This window comes from Lagenorhynchus albirostris, chromosome 10 (assembly GCF_949774975.1).
Source record: "Lagenorhynchus albirostris chromosome 10, mLagAlb1.1, whole genome shotgun sequence".
Taxonomy (NCBI): Eukaryota; Metazoa; Chordata; class Mammalia; order Artiodactyla; family Delphinidae; genus Lagenorhynchus; species Lagenorhynchus albirostris.
In genome coordinates this window covers 65,816,317-65,837,231 of record NC_083104.1, presented here as the reverse complement: position 1 = coordinate 65,837,231, position 20,915 = coordinate 65,816,317, and the positions used below count along the sequence as shown (strand labels likewise).

At 36.3% G+C, this 20,915-nt stretch overlaps 1 protein-coding gene across 6 annotated transcripts in view; it reads left to right on the top strand.

Annotated features, from left to right (window-relative positions):
- SRPK1 (SRSF protein kinase 1) overlaps positions 1-20,915 on the top strand; it is an 81,201-nt gene that overhangs the window by 39,449 nt on the left and 20,837 nt on the right. For all 6 annotated transcript variants that reach the window (XM_060162694.1, XM_060162691.1, XM_060162690.1 and 3 more), the window contains 9 exons: positions 3,201-3,319; positions 4,358-4,466; positions 5,385-5,472; positions 6,537-6,624; positions 16,344-16,450; positions 17,428-17,593; positions 18,936-18,961; positions 19,389-19,602; positions 19,991-20,410. In XM_060162694.1, the coding sequence (XP_060018677.1) occupies positions 3,201-3,319; positions 4,358-4,466; positions 5,385-5,472; positions 6,537-6,624; positions 16,344-16,450; positions 17,428-17,593; positions 18,936-18,961; positions 19,389-19,602; positions 19,991-20,410 (1,337 nt within the window). The remainder of the gene's footprint in view (positions 1-3,200; positions 3,320-4,357; positions 4,467-5,384; positions 5,473-6,536; positions 6,625-16,343; positions 16,451-17,427; positions 17,594-18,935; positions 18,962-19,388; positions 19,603-19,990; positions 20,411-20,915) is intronic.

Below are 20,915 nucleotides of genomic sequence, written 5' to 3'. Positions count from 1 at the left end.
GGGTGGGGGTGGGGAATGAAAATGTTCTAAATTTAGTTTGTGGTGATATTGCACAACTCTGAATATACTAAAACCACTGAACTGTACACTTTAGATTGGTGAGCTTATGGCATGTGAATTATATCTTACTAAAGAAGTGAAAGATGGGGTTCCCTGGTGGCACAGTGGTTGAGAGTCCACCTGCCGATGCACGGGACGCGGGTTCGTGCCCCGGTCCGGGAAGATCCCACATGCCGTGGAGCAGCTGGGCCCGTGAGCCATGGCCGCTGAGCCTGCGCGTCCGGAGCCTATGCTCTGCAACGGGAGAGGCCACAACAGTGAGAGGCCCGCGTACTGCAAAAAAAACAAAAAAACAAAACAAAACAAAAAAAAAGAAGTGAAAGATAATTTCTAGGACAGTATTTTTCAAACCCAACCCACTAGTAGGTTATAAACCAATTTTAGTGAGTTAGAATAGAGTTTGCAGGGTGTTTTTGTTTTGAGCTATAAGAATTTCTTCATTTATTCTTTAGAAAACAGGGGAGTGTGGCGCTCACGTGGCTAGTTTGAGTATGTAAATTCATGAAATGTTTAAGTGAAAACTCATAAATAGCATATTTATGATAGTTATGAATATATAATATTTGGCTGCAAAAAATTCAGTAAATTTTTGTTTGGTACTTTGGTTTTACTATTTACTTGGGTGATTAGTGATGATTATACCAGAAATGGAATCTTGAAAGGATATTTGGAAATAAGAGAAAACACTCTAATTTGGCTTTTATCATCTCTTTGTTCACACTCCAGAGTTTCTGTGTCAAATCTGTCAAGCTTTTCCGCTACTTTCTGCCTTTCTCCCAGATTTTTGCCTTGGCTCTATTCTGTACCACAGCCAGATATATTCCTATTTCTAACATTTTGGTGTTTTGATCAGGTTATAAATTGACTCCTTTGGAAGCATACTGCTATTAAAATTTGATCTGTTGTCCATTTCAGTTTATATTAGAGATTTTATAGATGTACTGGGTTAACTTTTATATGCTTTGAGAGCTTTAAAGTACTGATACAGTTTTTGTCTTCTGAATATGAATAGCAAATACTTGAGGCATGAAAATAGATATGAAGAGTTTAAAAATCACAGATTGAAACTATTTTAGAACTCTCCTTTTTTGTTCTAGGAAGAATTGTTTTCAGTTTCGAATGTTAATAAGCTGAACTTTCTTTCTGTAGTATTTCTTCAGATTTTTTATACTATTTTCTTATAACAACCATCAATCAAAGTTATAGTGATTTTGAGCTCTTTACTCGTCATCGTCTTATACTCATTATCTAATAGTAACTATCTCTGTTTTCTCAAATTTTCTCTTTTTGTTTTTGGTTTTTGTCTTTTTCTGGCAGCGGCTTTTTTTTTAATTTATTTTTTTAAATTTATTTTATTGAAGTAATTTATTTTATTGAAGTAAACATTTGGAAATGTTCATTCAGACTCATTATTTCCACTTAGGAAAGTAAGCCAGGTAGTTCCAAACTGAATAAATTTCCCAAAGACATGTTTTCACTGAGAATGAACACATTGAATCATGCAGTTTTATAACTACTTTTGTATCCTCTGGGGGACAAAAAAGTACCAAGAATTGAGGCAGGTTGGAATGGCCACCAGAAATCTAAATCTAGTCATGCTTGCCAAGGTATTTCTTATGTCTCAACAGCCCATGTAACTGATTCTGCTGTTATAATTTTCTGTTAAATTGAATCTTTTGAAAAAACAATCTGATGAAACAGGTTTGAAAACACAAATGAAATACTGGAAAATGGGAATTAAAATTCCTTTTCCTACAACTACTGAAAAGAGTGCTTTGGACACTGTTTCTTTTGCTTAAAGCTTTACGAAGCAGGCAGCTTATAAGTGTCAGAGCCTGAATGCAGTTCCAAGTCTTTCTGCCTCCCGAACTACTACTCAGTGCTCAAAAATTTTGATACAGCTAATAGACAGCATGTAGAGAAAGGAATCAATTTGAAAGTGTTTAATACATTATAAAACGAGATCGTGTTTTTACCTGTTAAATAAGCTAAGTTTTCTGAACTTAGTAATACTTAAATACTGGAAGCCCATATGTAGCTGGAGATGTATTTCACTACAACCCTATCAGAAAAGTCATACTATGTAATAATCCTAAAAACTGTTCATGGCCACAGACTGGAAGGAAATAGTCCATATGTTCAGAGTAGAGATCTAACAAAATAATTATTTTCCAAATTTCCTACATTTAACATTTTTTTTTAAATTTATTTTTGGCTGCAGTGGGTCTTCACTGTTGTGCGCAGGCTTCTCCTTGCGGTGGCTTCTTTTGTTGCAGAGCATGGGCTCTAGGCACGTGGGCTTCAGTAGTTGTGGCACATGGCCTCAGTAGTTGTGGTACACAGGCACTAGAGCACATGGGCTTCAGTAGTTGCGGTGCATGGGCTCAGTAGTTGTGGCACGTGGGCTCTAGGGTGCAGGCTTCAGTAGTTGTGGCGAACAGGCTTAGTTGCTTTGCGGCATGTGGGATCTTCCCAGACCAGAGATCGAACTCGTGTCCCCTGCATTGGCAGGCGGATTCTTAACCACTGCACAACCAGGGAAGTCCTAACATGTATTTTTATAAATAGGGTAAATGTTTCTATCTTTATTTGGTAGTTTAACTTTAGGGAAATAATTCTAAATACAGAATAAAGATTATCTAAAAATACTCAACAGCTTTATTTTTTAGTAGTGAAAAATTAGAAACAAATGTCCAGCTGAGCAGAATGTACCAGAGTAAATAGTGATACTTCTAAGGGAAATATGTAAGACTTAATAGATTGCATAGGTATGAGGGGGAAAGTTTACAGTATAATAGGCAAAGCCGGATACAAATTTGTTTATAAAGCATGTGATTACCGATATATATTTTTATAAAAATACAGCAAATAACTGGAAGAAGGTCTAGTAGTTTTATCAGCAATTTTGTTTGGATATTGAGATTCAAGTAATTTTTTTCCCTTTGTACTTTTATATATTTTCCAGATTTTATTTAATCATGTACTGACTTTTTAAAAACGAATATTTTCCTAACATGAGGTAAAGTGATAGGTAATGTTTTCTTAGGTTGCCACTACATAACATTCTGTTTGTAGTATCTATTAATTGGTCCTGTTTTCTTCTGTCCATATGGAATGAACATGTTTGTATTATTTCTTAGATCTGAAACTCAGCACCGAGGCTCTGCTCCCCACTCTGAGAGTGATCTCCCAGAGCAGGAAGAGGAGATTCTGGGATCTGATGATGATGAGCAGGAAGATCCCAATGATTATTGTAAAGGTAAGATTTTCTGTGAGGAGATACTAAGTAAGATGTGATCCATGTATATGCAGTTTTTCATGTGAATATTTGGTCTATCAGCGTAAACAGTATTGATGCTTTCTGCTTATTGCATCCTTTTCTCTAAGTATAGGAATTAGTATTTCCTCTTACTTTGACTTAATTAAAGCTTAGTTTAAATTAAACTTGTTTCTATTCCTTAAAAAAGATAGTGCATATTTACCTTAGAAAATTTCAGAAATATGTTAAACAAAAAGAAAACAAAAGCCATCTGTAATGCTGTCACCCAGAAGCAGCCAGTGGTAAGATTTGGTATGTAGACTTTTGAAAAACACCTTTCACTACTCTTTTCTCAAAGTGATGATTGCTAAGATACATTAAACTGGAATTATATATACTTAAACTGTGTCATAAGGTTGCCTGTTATCTTTTCTGTTTCTTTTATGAAACTTTGCAGGATTCTTGGGTAGGATTTTATAACAGAATATCTCTTAACCATTGAGGAGAACCTGGTTCTTCTCAGTAGGCAGAGATGCATGTTTAAATCCCTTGATTCCTGCCACTGTTGGCAGCCTTTTCAGGCCTTCCTGTTTTTATGTTTTAGAAAAGCAATTTCTTTTTTCAAAGTTAAATAAATGGAATTCATTCATCTCTCTCCTAAAAAACATCCTGAGACTACAACTAGTCTCAAAATAGATTTATATGTTTAGATAAATCTTGGATTACTGAGGGGCAAGAATGTTGTGAAACATAACCTTATTTTTGTTTGAGGATGACTTATTTTTTTAAGTAATTATTGGTTGTTCCACAAAGCATCACTTGCTCACTCTAAATCATTACTCTTATTCTTTAAGATATTTTTTGTAACATGAGCTCAATAATACTGTGTTGCTGACTTGACATTTTCTTTTGTTGAGTTGGTTGTGTTAGAAAAAACCATTTTTATTTGCTAAAAGGTGTATAGATGTTGAAAAACGTGGTGTGAGATACCTTTTCCTACTACTTAAGTGACTATTTGCTTCCTGTTGTTTCTTCCAGGAGGTTATCATCTTGTGAAAATCGGAGATCTATTCAATGGGAGATATCATGTGATCCGAAAGTTGGGCTGGGGACACTTTTCAACAGTGTGGTTATCATGGGATATTCAGTAAGTTTTTGCGATCCTGCAAGAGAATTAGGTGATTCCTAAATGTTTGTGTCTGATTTTCCACTTTTAGTCTAAGCTCTAGACTGATTTTTTGATAAGAATCTTATTACTGAGGATCTTTATGTTCTTGGGCAAATGACTTTTCTCGGATGAAGAGTCAGTTTAGAGGAGACACAAGATTGATTAAATTAGTATCAGTAAGGCGCTTGAAACTCCCAAATTCAAAACATTACAAATACCCAAAGAAAGTGTAGTATGTAAGTTCATAGGTTTTCTCATTAGTAGAGCTAAATTTTTAGATGATGCCCTAGACCAATCTTTGTGAAATTACTTATTTTTTTGTATTTTGTTTTGATAACAGATTTGTTCAGCCATACAGTGTAAAACTTCTCTACATAAAAATCATAGGCAATTAACATTGGATGTTTACCTAAAAGTGTACCATCTATCTTTGGTGAGATAGCAGTTGCTATCTTTGTGCTTAATTTTTTATCAGTTTTTCACCCAAGTATTTCTTCTGGCTTCTTAGAGGAAAGTATTATAGCTTTTAAGCTTTTCGGTTTTGCTATACAGATATACAGAATACTTCTGATTTGGTGGAGCTTTCCCCCTTATTTATCCCCACTTCATGGTTTTACTTGGATTCACGGAGCATTCAGAAAGTAGATTTTAACTTAGAGGAAATGTTTGGTGACTGACATTACCCAGGAACAGATTTTCTTCTTCTCATAAGTTAAATTTGGCCAATTAGAGCTATTAAGAGGTACAGGTGATCCCATAGTAGTAGTTCGTGTTTGAGTACAGGGAAATATGAAATCAATATTTGTACTTCTGTTGCTGTCTCCCAGTTATAGTTAAATCTTAGCTTCCTAACATAGAGGTAGAGCATTTAGTCTTAATTGCCTGTTTGTTTCTTAGGGGGAAGAAGTTTGTGGCAATGAAAGTAGTTAAAAGTGCTGAACATTATACCGAAACAGCACTTGATGAAATCCGGTTGCTGAAATCAGTAAGTATTAGATTGTATGTGTGAGCTGCAAAGCATTATAAATAAATAAAGTTTTATTCAGTTAAGATATACCAAGTGTATACTCTTTGGCATGGCTCATTTTTACTGTAAAGTTCTAGTATCCTTAAAGAGGTAGAGGAAGACAGTATTTACACATCCTGTGTATGTGGTAGGGAACTGGTGGAATATGCTGTGATGGGAATTCTCCCTACATATACAATGGGAAAAAACCTTGCAAATAAACAAAAATGTTTATTGAGTATGTTTTCTGTGCCAGATAGCACAAAGAATGTTTTTCTTTCCTGCTATGGTTAAAAGAAAAGTTGTGTGAATAAATATATTTTTGTTTTAAAATCTTATACAAATATATAAAAATAAGCACTATATTTACTAATTCCCTTTATTACCTGGAAACTTAGGTAAATATTATCAAAATTTACTTTCAGTTTTGTTACAAATTAGTAAATGTCAGTGTAGTAGAAGGAGCTTAAACTCAGAGTTAGAAAACATGAGTTTTAGGGCCAGCTCTATCCAAATATATCCTTCAACTCATCTTTTTATTTCTTCTGAGCCTTAGGTTTTTCATTCGTAAAGTGAGGAAGCTAGACCAGGAGAGCTCCAAGGAAGTACTTTTCAAAGTGCCAGTCTGTGATGAGATAAGGAGCTCATGCCCCAAAGTAAATCAGTGTACTGCTTCCTTCCCTCAGAAAGTTTTTCTATGAAAAAAAATGAAGGCTGAATAAACAGTATGGTTAGTGCTATGGTTGATTGCATCCTGCAAAAGCTCCTGAATTCCTCCTGGCCTGGTAACTAGCAGTTAATTTGGGAGTAGCAAAGTGGTATAATTAAACAATAGTCTTTGTTGATTGTGTTTTCTTTTGTGAACTGCTTATATTACGTTCTTTGTTTGAGCTATTAAAATTTTATGTGTCTCATAGATTTGTATGAGCTCTTTCTTGGAGTAATCCTTTGTTATATTTGCTGCAGGTATCCCCTCCCCCACCACCATTTGGTTTATTTCTATGGTTTCCCTTTTGCTAAGCATTGTTTCTTCCCTATTATAGGTTCGCAATTCAGATCCTAATGATCCAAATAGAGAAATGGTTGTTCAACTACTAGATGACTTTAAAATATCAGGAGTTAATGGAACACGTATCCTTTTTAAAACCTATTTGAAAACAAATCATGAAATAACTTTATCCCAAAGAAAGGAACAAGATTTGTACAGGTAGCATTGGTCTCTTCTCTCAAAACAAACTATAATCAAATTACTTTATTGTCAACTTTTGAACACAGATATGAATCAGGTCTCTCTTCGTATGTTGTGATTTTTTAGGCTATTGGCTTTACACTTTTTTCCTTTTTTCAGGCAAATTAAAACCAAACCCCAAAGAAACTTTTTAAGAAAAGAACCTTGTACTAGTAAGTAGTTTCTATGATTTTTATCAATTAGCGCAGAAATTTTAATGAAGTTAATGAGAAATACTGGGTAAAGGACTTCTCTGGTGGTCCAGTGGTTAAGAATCTGCCTGCCAATGTAGGGGACATGGGTTCGATCCCTGGTCCAGGAAGATCCGCAGAGCAACTAAGCCTATGCTCCAGAACTACTGAGCCCATGCTCTAGAGCCCGCGAGCTGCAACTGCTGAAGCCCGTGCGCTCTAGGGCCCGTGCTCCACAACAAGAGAAGCCACCGCAGTGAGAAGCCCCTGCACCTCACCGCAACTAGAGAAAGCCCACGCACAGCAATGAAGATCCAGTGCAGCCAAAAATAAATAAATTAATTAATTAAAATTTAAAAGAAAGAAAGAAATACTGGGTAAACAAGAATTTAATGCATTTTATCTCAGTATTTAAGAGGCTGTACATGTATGCTTAAAATCTAAACAGGTATACTTGTTCACATTCTGTCATAATGGAAAAACTGACTTGTTTTATGTTTTGATCCGGAATTTTAGAATTTTAAAGTTGGAAGGAATGTTAGCTATTCTTTTCCCCACAGGTTAATATCAGAGTGACATGCACGGAAACAATTGAAAGGTTGTTGCAACAGCTATGCTTGTAAAGGCCTATCACATTTTTCAGAATGAAAGATGAAGAAGAATCTCACTTGGATTGGAGAGTCTGAAACCTGTTTATAAACTATTTTAAAATGTATAAGGAAAGACATTGCATATATCATTCTACTTTCCCTGCATGTTTAGCTTCTCTTAGCACACATTTTTAATTGCCAGTGATGATCCTTTTTTAAGGAGATGGGCTACATAGGGCCCATCTCTAATCATGTGGACTATATGGTTAGAGATTTGAACAGAGAAGCAAGGAGAGAGGATGAGAAAGGAGAGAGAACAGGTGATAACATAAAGATTTTATCTATCATTCTGAAGTTAGTTTTCAGTTACTTACTTCCTTGGAGAAATATAAATCAAATCCTCCCCTTCCCCAAATCTCTAAGGAAACTGGTACAAGAAGCATTCCATGTGAATCATCATTTTACGTCTGTTGTGGTCATTTCATAGATGGCTTACTCTGTGTGTGTGTGTGGTATGCATGTTTTCAAAGAATTAAGAGGAAGGCTAACCATGAAATAAAACCATACAGGATGTCATGATGGCCATTAGGTTCTGTTTCCCTATTTCTTGATCTTGTAATGTTTCTCACTGTGCCACATTTTCCTATTAATTTGGTAATATTATAGTAAAACTGTAGAAATATTCTAAATAGTCTCCTCAGTAATGCTGAGTACCTTTATTTGACCGTAAGCAAGAAGGCTTTTTTTTTCTTTCTTTTTTGTTTTTTTTGCGGTACACGGGCCTCTCACTGTTGTGGCCTCTCCCATTGCGGAGCACAGGCTCCGACGTGCAGGCTCAACGGCCATGGCTCACGGGCCCAGCCGCTCCGCGGCATGTGGGATCCTCCCGGACCGGGGCACGAACCCGTGTCCCCTGCATCGGCAGGCGGACTCTCAACCACTGCGCCACCAGGGAAGCCCTCTTCTTGTTTTTTAAGCTACTGAATGTCTGGTCATTTTTATATCACTGCTTACAAATTAAAATAACGTTGTCAAATTGTAATCTCAACAAATGAAAGTTAATATTAAAGCTAGGAACGTGAAAATAACTTAAACAATTCTGTGTTCTGATTTGTTTGTTTAATCAATCTGCATTCTAAAATACCTTATTTTGATATATTTCATATATACAGAAGTAGAATAGTTTGATGAATCCTCATAGATCCATTACCCATTTCAGAAGTTATCAACTCATAATCAGTCTTGTTTTGTCTGTATCTCCTGATAATTTTGTGACCAATCTTAAAGATATTTTTTCATCCGTAATTATTTTAGAATGTATCTCCAAAAGACAAAGACTTAAAATATAACCCCAACACAGTTATTATTCCTAAAAAGTTGAAAATATAACCCCAACACAGTTATTATTCCTAAAAAATTGGGGATCAGTTTCTTAAGTCCTTTTTTCTAGTCAGTGTTTCAGTCTCTCCAAATGTCTCATACTTTTTTTTTCTTTTAGTTTTTTTATTCTTAATTTCAGTCAGGAGCCACAAGGTTTTTGACAGTTCCTTTATGATTTGGCACATCAGAATGTTCCAGGCTCATTTTGTGCATTTCCTGTCCCAAACCTGGGGTCAACCATTTCTTTAAAAAGCCCTAATTCCTATGAGTGGGAAATGGGGAACACAATCGAGGCACTAGGTATACACTTTGCTACTGGGTTAATTATTGCCATCACTTTTATGATTTCTTGATCCATTGCAAAGAGCAAATACCTTCATTCCTTTCCCCCGCTTCCTTTTTTTGGGTCACTTGAAGTTGCCCCTTACTTTTGTGGGTGGGTGGGTTTATTTGTTCATTTGTATTATTTTTTCTTTGTGTATTTGATTTTGGATAGTTTCTATTGCTATACCTTTGAGTTCACTAATCTCATTCTGCAGTGCTTAATCTGCCATTTATCCCATCCAGGGTATTTTTCTGCTTTTCATCTCAGAAGTTCAATTTGGGTTCTCTTTTTTTTTTCTTCCAGTCTTATTGAGGTACAATTGACATACAGCAGTGTATAAGGAATACAGCATAATGAATTAACTTACATACATCATTAAATGATTATCACACAATAATTCATCTCATAAAATAACAAAATTAAATAGAAAAAAATATATTTTTCTTTGTGGTGAGAACTCTTAGACTTTACTCCCAATAACTTACATATATAACGTATAGCATTGTTAATTATATTTATTGTATTGTACATTATATCCCTAGTACTTATAACTGGAAATTTATACCTTTTGACTGCCTTCATCCAGTTTCCCCTCCCCTAACCACCACCTCTGGTAACCACAGATTTGATCTTTTTCTTTTGAGTTTGTTTATTTATTTTTGAAGTATAATTGACCTATAACACTACGTTAGTTCTGGTGCACGATGTGGTGATTTGATATTTCTGTACATTTCAAAATGATCACTGTGATAAGTCTACTTAGTTTATATTACTATACAAAGATATTACATAGTTAATGACTATATTCCCCACACTGTACATTTCACACCCATGACTCACCTATTTTGCAACTGGAGTTTTGTACTACTTAATCTCTCTCACCTATTTCTTTCCTCCTCCCACCTTTCTCCCCTCTGGCAACCACCTGTTTGTTCTCTGCATCTTTCTGTTATGTTTGTTCATTTGTTTTGTCTTTTATATTCCACATTATTAAGTGAAATCGTACAGTTTTGTCTTTCTCTGTCTCACTCATCTCAACCATCCATGTCACAAATGGCGAGGTTTCATTCTTTTTTTATGGCTGAGTCACATTCCATTAATATATATACACCACATCATCTTTGCATCTCTTTTTTTCTATATATATCTTCTGTATCTCTTTTCAACATATGGAATACTGCTATAACTGTTTAATTTCCTTGTCTGCTAATTCTGACGTCTGGGTCAGTTCTGGGTCAATTTCAAATGATTGATTTATTACTGTATCTAATTTTCAGATACATTTTCCTTCACCTTTGTTGCCTGGTAGTCTTTGATTGAGACACTGAGTTTTACCTTGTTAGCTGCTGGATATGTTGTATAGCTATAAATCTTGAGCTTTGTTCTGGGATGCAGTTGTTACTTGGAAGCAGTTTGACCCTTTTCAGATTTTACTTTTATCATTTGTTAGATGGCTCCAGAGCAGTGTTCAGTCTAGGGCTAATCATTCCTTCTACTGAGGCAAGGTCTTCTGAATAATCTACCCAATGCCCCAGGACTATGAATTTTTCTAGTTTTTTTCCTTAATTGAGATATAATTGACATATAACATTGTATTAGTTTTGGGTGTACAACATAATGATTTGATAGCTGTGTACATTGCAAAATGATTACCATAGTAAGTTTAGTTAACATCCATCACCACATACTTACAGTTTTTTTCTTGTGATGAGAACTTTAAGATTTACTGTCTTAGCAACTCTCAAATACACAATATAGTATTATTAACAATAGTCACCATGCTGTACATTACACACCCAGGACTTACTCATCTTTTTTTTTTTTTTTAAATAAGTTCATTTATTTATTTTTTCTTGGCTGTGTTGGGTCTTCGTTGCTACGCGCGGGCTTTCTCTAGTTGTGGCGAGGTGGGGCTACTCTTTGTTGTGGTGCACGGGCTTCTCCTTGCGGTGGCTTCTCTTACTGGGGAGCACGGGCTTTAGGCGCACGGGCTTCAGTAGTTGTGGCGTGTGGGCTCAGTAGTTGTGGCTCACAGGCTCCAGAGCACAGGCTCAGTAGTTGTGGCGCACGGGCTTAGTTGCTCCGCAGCATGTGGGATCTTCCTGGATCAGGGCTCGAACCCGTGTCCCCTGCATTGGCAGGCGGATTCTTAACCACTGTGCCCCCAGAGAAGTCCCAGACTTATTCATCTTATGACTGGAAGTTTGTACCTTTTGACCACCGTCACCCATTTCCCCCACCCCCCACCTTTGGCAACCACTAGTCTGTTTTCTGTATCTATGAGTTTGTTGTTTTGTTTTGTTTTTAGATTCCACATATAAGTGAGATCATATAGTATTTGTCTTTCTGTTTTATTTCACTTAGCATAACATCCTCAAGGTCCATCCATGTTATCACAAATGGCAAGATTTCCTTCCTCATATGGCTAAATAATATTCCATTGTGTATGTAGACCATATTTTCTTTATCCATTCATCCATCAGTGGACACTAGGGTTGCTTCCATGTCTTGGCTATTGTAAATAATGCTGCAGTGAACATGGGGGTGCACATCTTTTTAAGTTAGTGATTTTGTTTTCTTCGGATAAATACCCAAAAGTGGAATTGCTGGAATGTATGGTAATTCTCTTTTTAGTTTTTTTGAGGAACCTCCGTACTGTTTTCCATAGTGGCTGTACCAGTTTACATTCCCCCCAACAGTGCACAAGGGCTCCTTTTTCTCCACATCCTCACCAACACTTGTTATCGCTTGTCTTTTTTATAATAGCCATTCTAACAGCTGTGAGGTGGTATCTCATTGTGGTTTTGATTTGCATTTCCCTGGTGATTAATGATGTTGAACACTTTTTCATGTACCTGTTGGCCATCTGTATGTCTTGTCTGGAAAAATATGTGTTCAGATTCCTGGTTCATTTTTTAATCAGATTTGTTTTTTTTCCCCCTTGAGTTATATGTGTTCTTTATATATTTTTGATATTAACCCCTTATCAGATCTTTGATTTGCAAATATTTTTTCCCATTCCATAGGTTGCCTTTTCATTTTCATTTTGTTTCCTTTGCTCTGCAGAAGATTTTTAGTTTGATGTAGTCCACTTCTTCATTTTTGCTTTTGTTGACTTTGTTTTTGGTGTCAGATCCAAAATATTGCCAAGACCAATGTCAAGGAGCTTACAACCTGTGTTTTCTTCTAGGAGTTTTATGGTGTCAGGTCTTATGTTCAAGTCTTTAATCCATTTTGAGTTGATTCTGGGGTCTAGTGTAAGATAATGGTCCAGTTTCATTCTTTTGCATGTAGCTGTTCAGGTTTCCCCCCATGATTTATTATTATTTTTATTTACATCTTTATTGGAGTATAATTGCTTTACAATGGTGTGTTAGTTTCTGCTTTATAACAAAGTGAATCAGTTATACATATACATATGTTCCCATATCTCTTCCCTCTTGCGTCTCCGTCCCTCCCACCCTCCCTATCCCACCCCTCTAGGTGGTCACAAAGCACCGAGCTGATCTCCCTGTGCTATGCGGCTGCTTCCCACTAGCTATCTATTTTACGTTTGGTAGTGTATATATGTCCATGCCACTCTCTCGCTTTGTCACAGCTTACCCTTCCCTCTCCCTATGTACTCAAGTCCATTGTCTAGTAGGTCTGTGTCTTTATTCCTGTTTTACCCCTAGGTTCTTCATGACATTTTTTTTTTCTTAAATTCCATATATATGTGTTAGCATACGGTATTTGTCTTTCTCTTTCTGACTTACTTCACTCTGTATGACAGACTCTAGGTCCATCCACCTCATTACAAATGGCTCAATTTCGTTTCTTTTTATGGCTGAGTAATATTCCATTGTATATATGTGCCACATCTTCTTTATCCATTCATCCGATGATGGACACTTAGGTTGTTTCCATCTCCGGGCTATTGTAAATAGAGCTGCAATGAACATTTTGGTACATGACTCTTTTTGAATTATGGTTTTCACAGCCCAATCCAAAAATGGACAGAAGCCCTAAATAGATATTTCTCCAAAGAAGATATACAGACTGCCAACAAACACATGAAAGAATGCTCAACATCATTAATCATTAGAGAAATGCAAATCAAAACTACAGTGAGATATCATCTCACACCAGTCAGAATGGCCGTCATCAAAAAATCTAGAAACAATAAATGCTGGAGAGGGTGTGGAGAAAAGGGAACACTCTTGCACTGCTGGTGGGAATGTGAATTGGTACAGCCACTATGGAGAACAGTATGGAGGTTCCTTAAAAAACTACAAATAGAACTACCATATGACCCAGCAATCCCACTACTGGGCATATACCCTGAGAAAACCATAATTCAAAAAGAGTCATGTACCCCCATGATTTATTGAAATTACTGTCCCCATTGTAAGTTCTTGGCTCCTTTGTTATAAATTAATTGACCATATATGTGTGGATTTATTTCTGGCCTGTGACTATAACTGAATTTTTCTAGCCCTTTTGATGAGAGCAGATACTGTTGGAGCTCTGTGAGAATGCTGGGCACTATTCCCTCTAATCCTTTCAGTTGATTTTTTTCCCCTCTAGTAGTTTCCTCATATACCTATGCTGATTACTACTCTACTGAATACTTGAGGGGGATCCCTTTTTAGATCTCCAGGGTACTCTTTCTCTGCAGCTCTCTCCTCGCTAGTATTGTTCTGTGAACCATAGCTGCTGCCTTGATCTCCCAGGACTCTCAGCTCCGTCTGTTTAACTCAAGGGGTTTGCTTGGAGAGTCTCAAGACAGTAAGAAGACAGTGATCTCTCAGGGAGATCTTCTTTGTCCAGGGTCTTTAAATCTGTTGTTTTATGTATTTTGTCTGATTTTGTTGTTGTCGCTTAAAGCAAGAGGGTTAAGCCAGTCCCTGTTACTCCATCTTGACTGCAGCAGAAGTTCCTAGATGTATGTTTAACTCTAAGAAATTACCAACCAGTTTTCCAAAGTAGTTGTACCATTTTATACTTCTGTTAGCATAATATGGGAGTTCTAATTGCTCCATATGCTCATCTACATTTGGTCATGTTAGTCTTTTTATTTTAGTTATTCTGTTGAGTTTGAAATAGTATCATCCTGTAATTTTGATTTGTATTTTCTGAGGTAGTCATGTCCCGTTTTTAATCTTCTTTAATTAAGAACGGTTCCTTTCATGGCATTCACTCACCCCCCACCCACCCCCACCCCGCACCGGCCAGAGAATCCAGGCCAGTTGTATTGTTCCTTAATTTGGATTTGTCTGATTATTTCCTCATGATTGAGTTCATTAATCATTTTTGTCAAGTATACTACATGGATGATGTTTTATTTTTCTCAGTGTATCACATCAGAGGGCACATAATGTGAATTTGTGCTTATCATTGGTGATGATATGTTTGCTTACATGGTTAAGGCAGTGTCTGCTCGATTTCCCTGTTTAAAAGTATCTTTTTCCTTTTATAATTAATAAGCAACCTATGGGGTGATAGTGTGACACTGTGAGAATTCTTTTTCCCCTAGCAATCTTCACTTAGTAGTTTTAGTATTCATTGGTTCTTATCTGAATCAGTTCAGTTATTACTATAATGATGATAAAATGGTAATTTTTTATTTCTGTCATACTTTATATATTTATTAGTTGACTTTTTCTCTGAAGAAGACATTTTCCTCCCCCGAACACACACTTACTTTAGTATCCCATTTGGATTCATTCCGTTTTTAATTTATAAGCTAATTCATAACTTCACTCTTTAAAATGTCAACTTTGGCCAGTGGCTTCTTTTTTTAAAAAATAGATTTATTTTATTTATTTATTGGTTGCGTTGGGTCTTCGTTGCTGTGCACAGGCTTTCTCTAGTTGCGGCAAGCGGGGGCTACTCTTCGTTGAGGTGCGGTGGCTTCTCTTGTTGTGGAGCACGGGCTCTAGGAGCACAGGCTTAGTAGTTGTGGTGCACGGGCCCAGATGCTCTGTGGCATGTGGGATCTTTCCGGACCAGGGCTCGAACCCATGTCCCCTGCATTGGCAGGCGGATTCTTAACCAGCCAGTGGCTTCTTCAAGCTGGTTGCTGTTTCCTCCTGATGTGTTCCCTTACTGTTGGCACAGCAAGGTATTCCAGGTTTTCCCTGGATTTGGCCATTTCTTTAAGGAGTACAGGTTTTCCTTTAGCGGAGAATCTTATTGAAAACAAAAGTCTGGGGCTTCCCTGGTGGCGCAGTGGTTGAGAGTCCGCCTGCCGATGCAGGGGACAGGGGTTCATGCCCCGGTCCGGGAAGATCCCACATGCCGCAGAGCGGCTGGGCCCGTGAGCCATGGCCGCTGAGCCTGCGCGTCTGGAACCTGTGCTCCGCAACAGGAGAGGCCACAGCAGTGAGAGGCCTGCGTACCGCAAAACAAAAACAAAAACAAAAAAACAAAAGTCTGAGCACTAGATCATTATTACATATGTATGTCTTGACTTTCCAATTTATGTAGAAGCTTCTAGAGGTCGAAAATACCAACATCTTCAGACTAAAATCCCTGCAGTGCCCTAGCCCTGGCACTACCATGCCCAAAGAGTATTCCTGTTACGAGGCGTGATTAGGGTGTTCATACATAAGAGAACACATGGTGGCAGTAGAATCAAGATTAGTGTTGTAAAGTAAAGAGCATAAAGCAAGTCAGTTTCCTATTTTTTTTTAATGTTGACATTTACATTTTTTATCTCGTTTTGGTACATTGTCTTCTTTCGCTAAAGCCAAATTTATTTTTCCTTGCTTTGATACTATGAGAGTAGGCGTTGTTACCCTGGACGTTAGTTTCGACATCAGGGAAGAGACTAATCAACACCGTAAGCCTAGTGCTTTCACTAACTTTATGTATATGTTTCACTTTTATTTTTATCACTGAGTGTTTTAATGTGCATAGTTTTATTAATAAACCAGCACCCCAGAGTTTTCCATATTTTGGGTATTTTCTGTGACTAAAGCATTAATTAACCTTTAGAATGTCAGAATATTGACAGCTACATTTTCTTTTTTAGTCAAGCTCTATAATTCTTTATACTGAAAGAATACAATAATAATTTCATTGAGGTGGAACACAGCTTGTCTTGCCCCCTTTCTTCTCTTCTGTCACCCTTTTCCTCCTTAACAAACTCCTAGATATCTGCATGGTGTTTGAAGTTTTGGGGCATCATCTGCTCAAGTGGATCATCAAGTCCAATTATCAAGGGCTTCCTTTGCCTTGTGTCAAAAAAATTATTCAGCAAGTATGTATCTTAATATTTTCTATGTGGTGGGTTTTTTTTAAGGTTATACTCCATTTATAGTTATTATAAAATATTGGCTTATATTCCTTGTGTTGTACAGTATATCCTTGTAGCTTATTTATTTTATACATAATAGTTTGTATGTGGTAATTTTTTTAGATTATTAAAGTGTCAGGAGTTTCCTATTTCCAATAGAATTTTTCTTTTTAAAGCTAGGTTTTTTTAATTGCTGAAATTATTTATTCAGCCCCTATTTATTGTGTTTATTCTGTTTTTAAATGTTTTAGTGTAATCATTTTCCCCCAGGTTCATCTTCTGTAATAATTACTAGATGGGGAGCTGAGTGTAATGCCTGATTTTAGAAATTTGGAGCCCTTATCTAGAAGTTCTGGTTGCAAAAATTGATTATATATTAATAGAAAATTGTCAGATTATTACCGTCTCTTTATATAACATTATTCATGAGCATTTTCTCATATTCTAAACAGCTTTCAATATATAGTGAAGAAGTTTGTCATCAGGAAAGTGGTAATACTTCAGAGGGCAAACAGTTTGTTTAGATAATGTGTTTTGTTGGACAGAGCTCCAAACTGGAAAGCAAGAGACCTCAGTTCTTCATCAACAAGGAAATTTGAATTTAAAGATACCTAAATCTCTTTCATGACCTACATTTCAGTAGTTAAAGGACAATGTCAACTGTTTATTCTTCGTCTCTGTAATGTATCAATAAATATCTCCAAATAGAATTAGCTTTGTAAAACTTGGAAGAACTTTTTATTGTAAATAAACTCTTGCCTTTGTTCATAGTTTACAATTAATCTTTCTGGGGAAGTTTGTTGTGCTTTAAAAAAAATGCTTTCTTTGTAGAAAACTACCATATCATTTTTATTTTTTCAAAATGTTGCATTGTGATTTTTTCCTTCTCCAGAAAGACTTGTATTTTGTGTTTGCAAGTCTACTGCTCTATTCCCATTCAGGTGTTACAGGGTCTGGATTATTTACACACCAAGTGCCGTATCATCCACACTGACATTAAACCAGAAAACATCTTGTTGTCAGTGAATGAACAGTACATCCGGAGGCTGGCTGCAGAAGCAACAGAATGGCAGCGATCTGGAGCTCCTCCACCTTCTGGATCTGCAGGTATATTTTCTTTGGGGACTTCACTTTCATTAGAAGTTAAGAGAAGTTCTTGTTTTTATTCTATTACCTGACAGTTAAGTAAAAGTAAAGCACCACTAATTCATTTAACAGTAAGATACAATAAGTACTTACATAAGAAGTAGTTCCAGCCTTCAAAGGACTTTTTATACTCAGTATTATTCCCATAGGAGAAGAAGACTGTGCCTTTTAGGTCCAGATATGTTGTGTATTATAAAAGCTGATTCATGTTGTTGTTAAAATGTTTTCTCTTGTGATTTGATGGTCTTTTTTGATGTTCATACATGCTCACCTATGTGAATCAGTGATCCCTGTGCAAGGGCAAGATAACATTGCTAGTAAGAGCTTGGGTTTAAGCACTGGAGTGGACATACCTATTTTGACTCCTTGCTTCATTCATTTAATGACCTTGGGCACATGACTTGACTTCTTTTTTCTCATGCAGGAGTTACTCGGATTAAATTTCATGTTAAAGCAGTTAGTAGTATGCCACACAGTATTATGCGTTAAATAAATGGTGGCTACTATGATTATGATGATTTTTTTCCATTTGTGGTACAGATTTTAATTTTAGTAGTTTAATTATATTTGAGGAACTCTCTTGATCCTCAAGTTGAAATATCAATTATCCAGAGACTTCCTTTGAAAAAGAAGACCTACAAAGGGGGCAAGGGGCAGTTGTTCAATGGGCATAGTTTCATTTTTGCACAATGAAAAAATTCTAGAAATGTTACACTGTGTGAAATTAACACTACTGAACTGTATGCTTAAGGATGGTTAAGAGGGAAATTGTATATTACAAGTTTCTTACCACAATTTAAAAAAAAAATTTTTTTTTTTTAAGGAAGACTGAAGATTCTACCTCCCACCTAAGCTAAACTAATATCCATAACATGCTATGTAATAAATTACTGTAGCTTTTGATGCCACTCTCCTTTTAAAACTGACAAGTGTCACAGGGAAGAATTAGTCCTGGGTGGGGATGAGAGGGTTGTTGCCTATCCTTTTCTGTTTTAAGCAGTACATGGGAATGAGTTTTTAGCAGCATTAATGATGTAAATCAGAAAGGAGGACTTGGTTCTTTGCATATATTGATGCTATCTGGAGAAGAATTTATTAAAATTTATTTTAAGTTTGTTGACTTTTGTATGCATTGTTTGTTCTTTTAAAAAAAATAATGTTGCTTCTACCAAAATTGCTTAAAAACAGTAGTTCTCTCTACAATATAAACTGTACAAGAAAGACTTTTCATTCTGGTAGGGTGTCTTAGTTTATATTGCCTGCTGAATGCAAGGATTCTTACTTGATTTTCTTTTCTTTTCAGTCAGTACTGCACCCCAGCCTAAACCAGTAAGTATAAGGTGTTTCTATATTTAATTCTGATCTATGGGCAATGGGCAGGGATTCTTCTGTTATGGATCACAGTTTATTTAGAGTTTGGAAACCAGAAAAAAAATATATTCCTGCACTTCTATAATTTTCTCCAATAAATTCCTGTGCATCTTCAGCAAGTTTGTACTGGTGAGGTTTCCATAAATTTGAGCATGAGAGTGGATCAGCCCCACAGACTGTTCAGAGGACCAAGATTTGTTGTTAATTTTGTTTTAATTTGGTTTCTTGAGAGTATCTGCATTTTTTAAATTGATGAAAAGCTTAAGTGCTATGTTAGGACAAGAGTGGAATTTAACTAGGAAGTAATTAAAATTAACAGTTATCTCCAACTGGGGATAATGGATTAGCCACCTGAAGGCTTTATCTGTTTGTAATCTCCGCCCAGGCTGACAAAATGTCAAAGAATAAGAAGAAGAAATTGAAGAAGAAGCAGAAGCGCCAGGCAGAATTACTAGAGAAGCGAATGCAGGAAATTGAGGAAATGGAGAAAGAGTCGGGCCCTGGACAAAAAAGACCAAACAAGCAAGAAGAATCAGAGAGTCCTGTTGAAAGACCCTTGAAAGAGAACCCACCTAATAAAATGACCCAAGAAAAACTTGGTATAAATAGAGCATCACAAAAATTACTTTATAGCAAACTTTAACATTAATTTATCATTGTTTTATAATATAGTGGTTTCATGCATATACAACATCTCTGGGGATGTCGTTATACAGTAAGAATACAGAATTTGTCATAAATGTTAGGTAGGTAATATTCAAATGTAATTTCTAACTTTTCTCAGGATATGCAACGTAGACCTCATTTAGCAATTGGGTAAGAATAAGAAGATCTTTGTCCTTTCATAAATAGATTTTAGATGTGCAGTCATGTTTTTATGTCACCCTGTATAAGTTCTAGAAAACGTTTTAATCTTGTGGAGAGATTTTTTTTTTGTTCTTTCACGCATATGCATACACGTACATCCTTTTTGTCTTTGTTCCTTAGAAGAGTCAAGTACCATTCACCAGGATCAAACACTTACGGAACATGGTGTAGAGGGTGGTGCAGCAGAAATAAATTGCAATGGAGTAATTGAAGTCGTTAATTATACTGAGAACAATAATAAAGAAACATTGAGGCTTAAAGAGGATCTACATAATGCTAATGGCTGTGATGTCCAAAATTTGAAGCAGGAACCTAGTTTTCTAAGTTCCCAAAATGGAGACAGCAGCACATCTCAAGAAACAGACTCCTGTACACCTGTAACCTCTGAGGTGTCAGATACCATGATGTGCCAGTCTTCATCAAATGTAGACCAGTCATTCAGTGCACAGGACATTAGCCAACTTCAAGAAAGCATTCGAGCAGAGATACCCTGTGAAGATGAGCAAGAGCAAGAACATAATGGACCACTAGACAACAAAGGTACTTCCCTAGGACTCCTTCCCTGCATAACATGTTCATGAATTTCTAATAAGTCAGACAGACAAAGACAAATAATGTATGTTATCACTTATCTGTGGAACCTAAAAAATAAAACAGATGAATTCAGCAAAACAGAAACAGACTCACAGATATAGAGAATGATAGGTGGTTACCAGTGTGGAGAGGGAGGAAGGGAAAGGAGGGGTGGGAATAGGGGATTGAGAGGAACAAGCTACCATATATAATAAAATAGATAGGCTACAGGGATATATTGTACAGCACAGGGAAATATAGCATTACTTTTTGGTGACTTTAAATGGATTATAATCTATAAAAATTCTGAGTTGCTGTGTTTTATACCTGAAACTAATATGTTGTAAATCAGCTATACAATTTTTTTAAATTCACCACATAGAAAAAAATTTTTCATGAATTTCTAAACTAAAAGTACCATTGTTGTTATAAATATAGCTTTACAGCAGGTGTCCAAGTTACCTTCAATGTG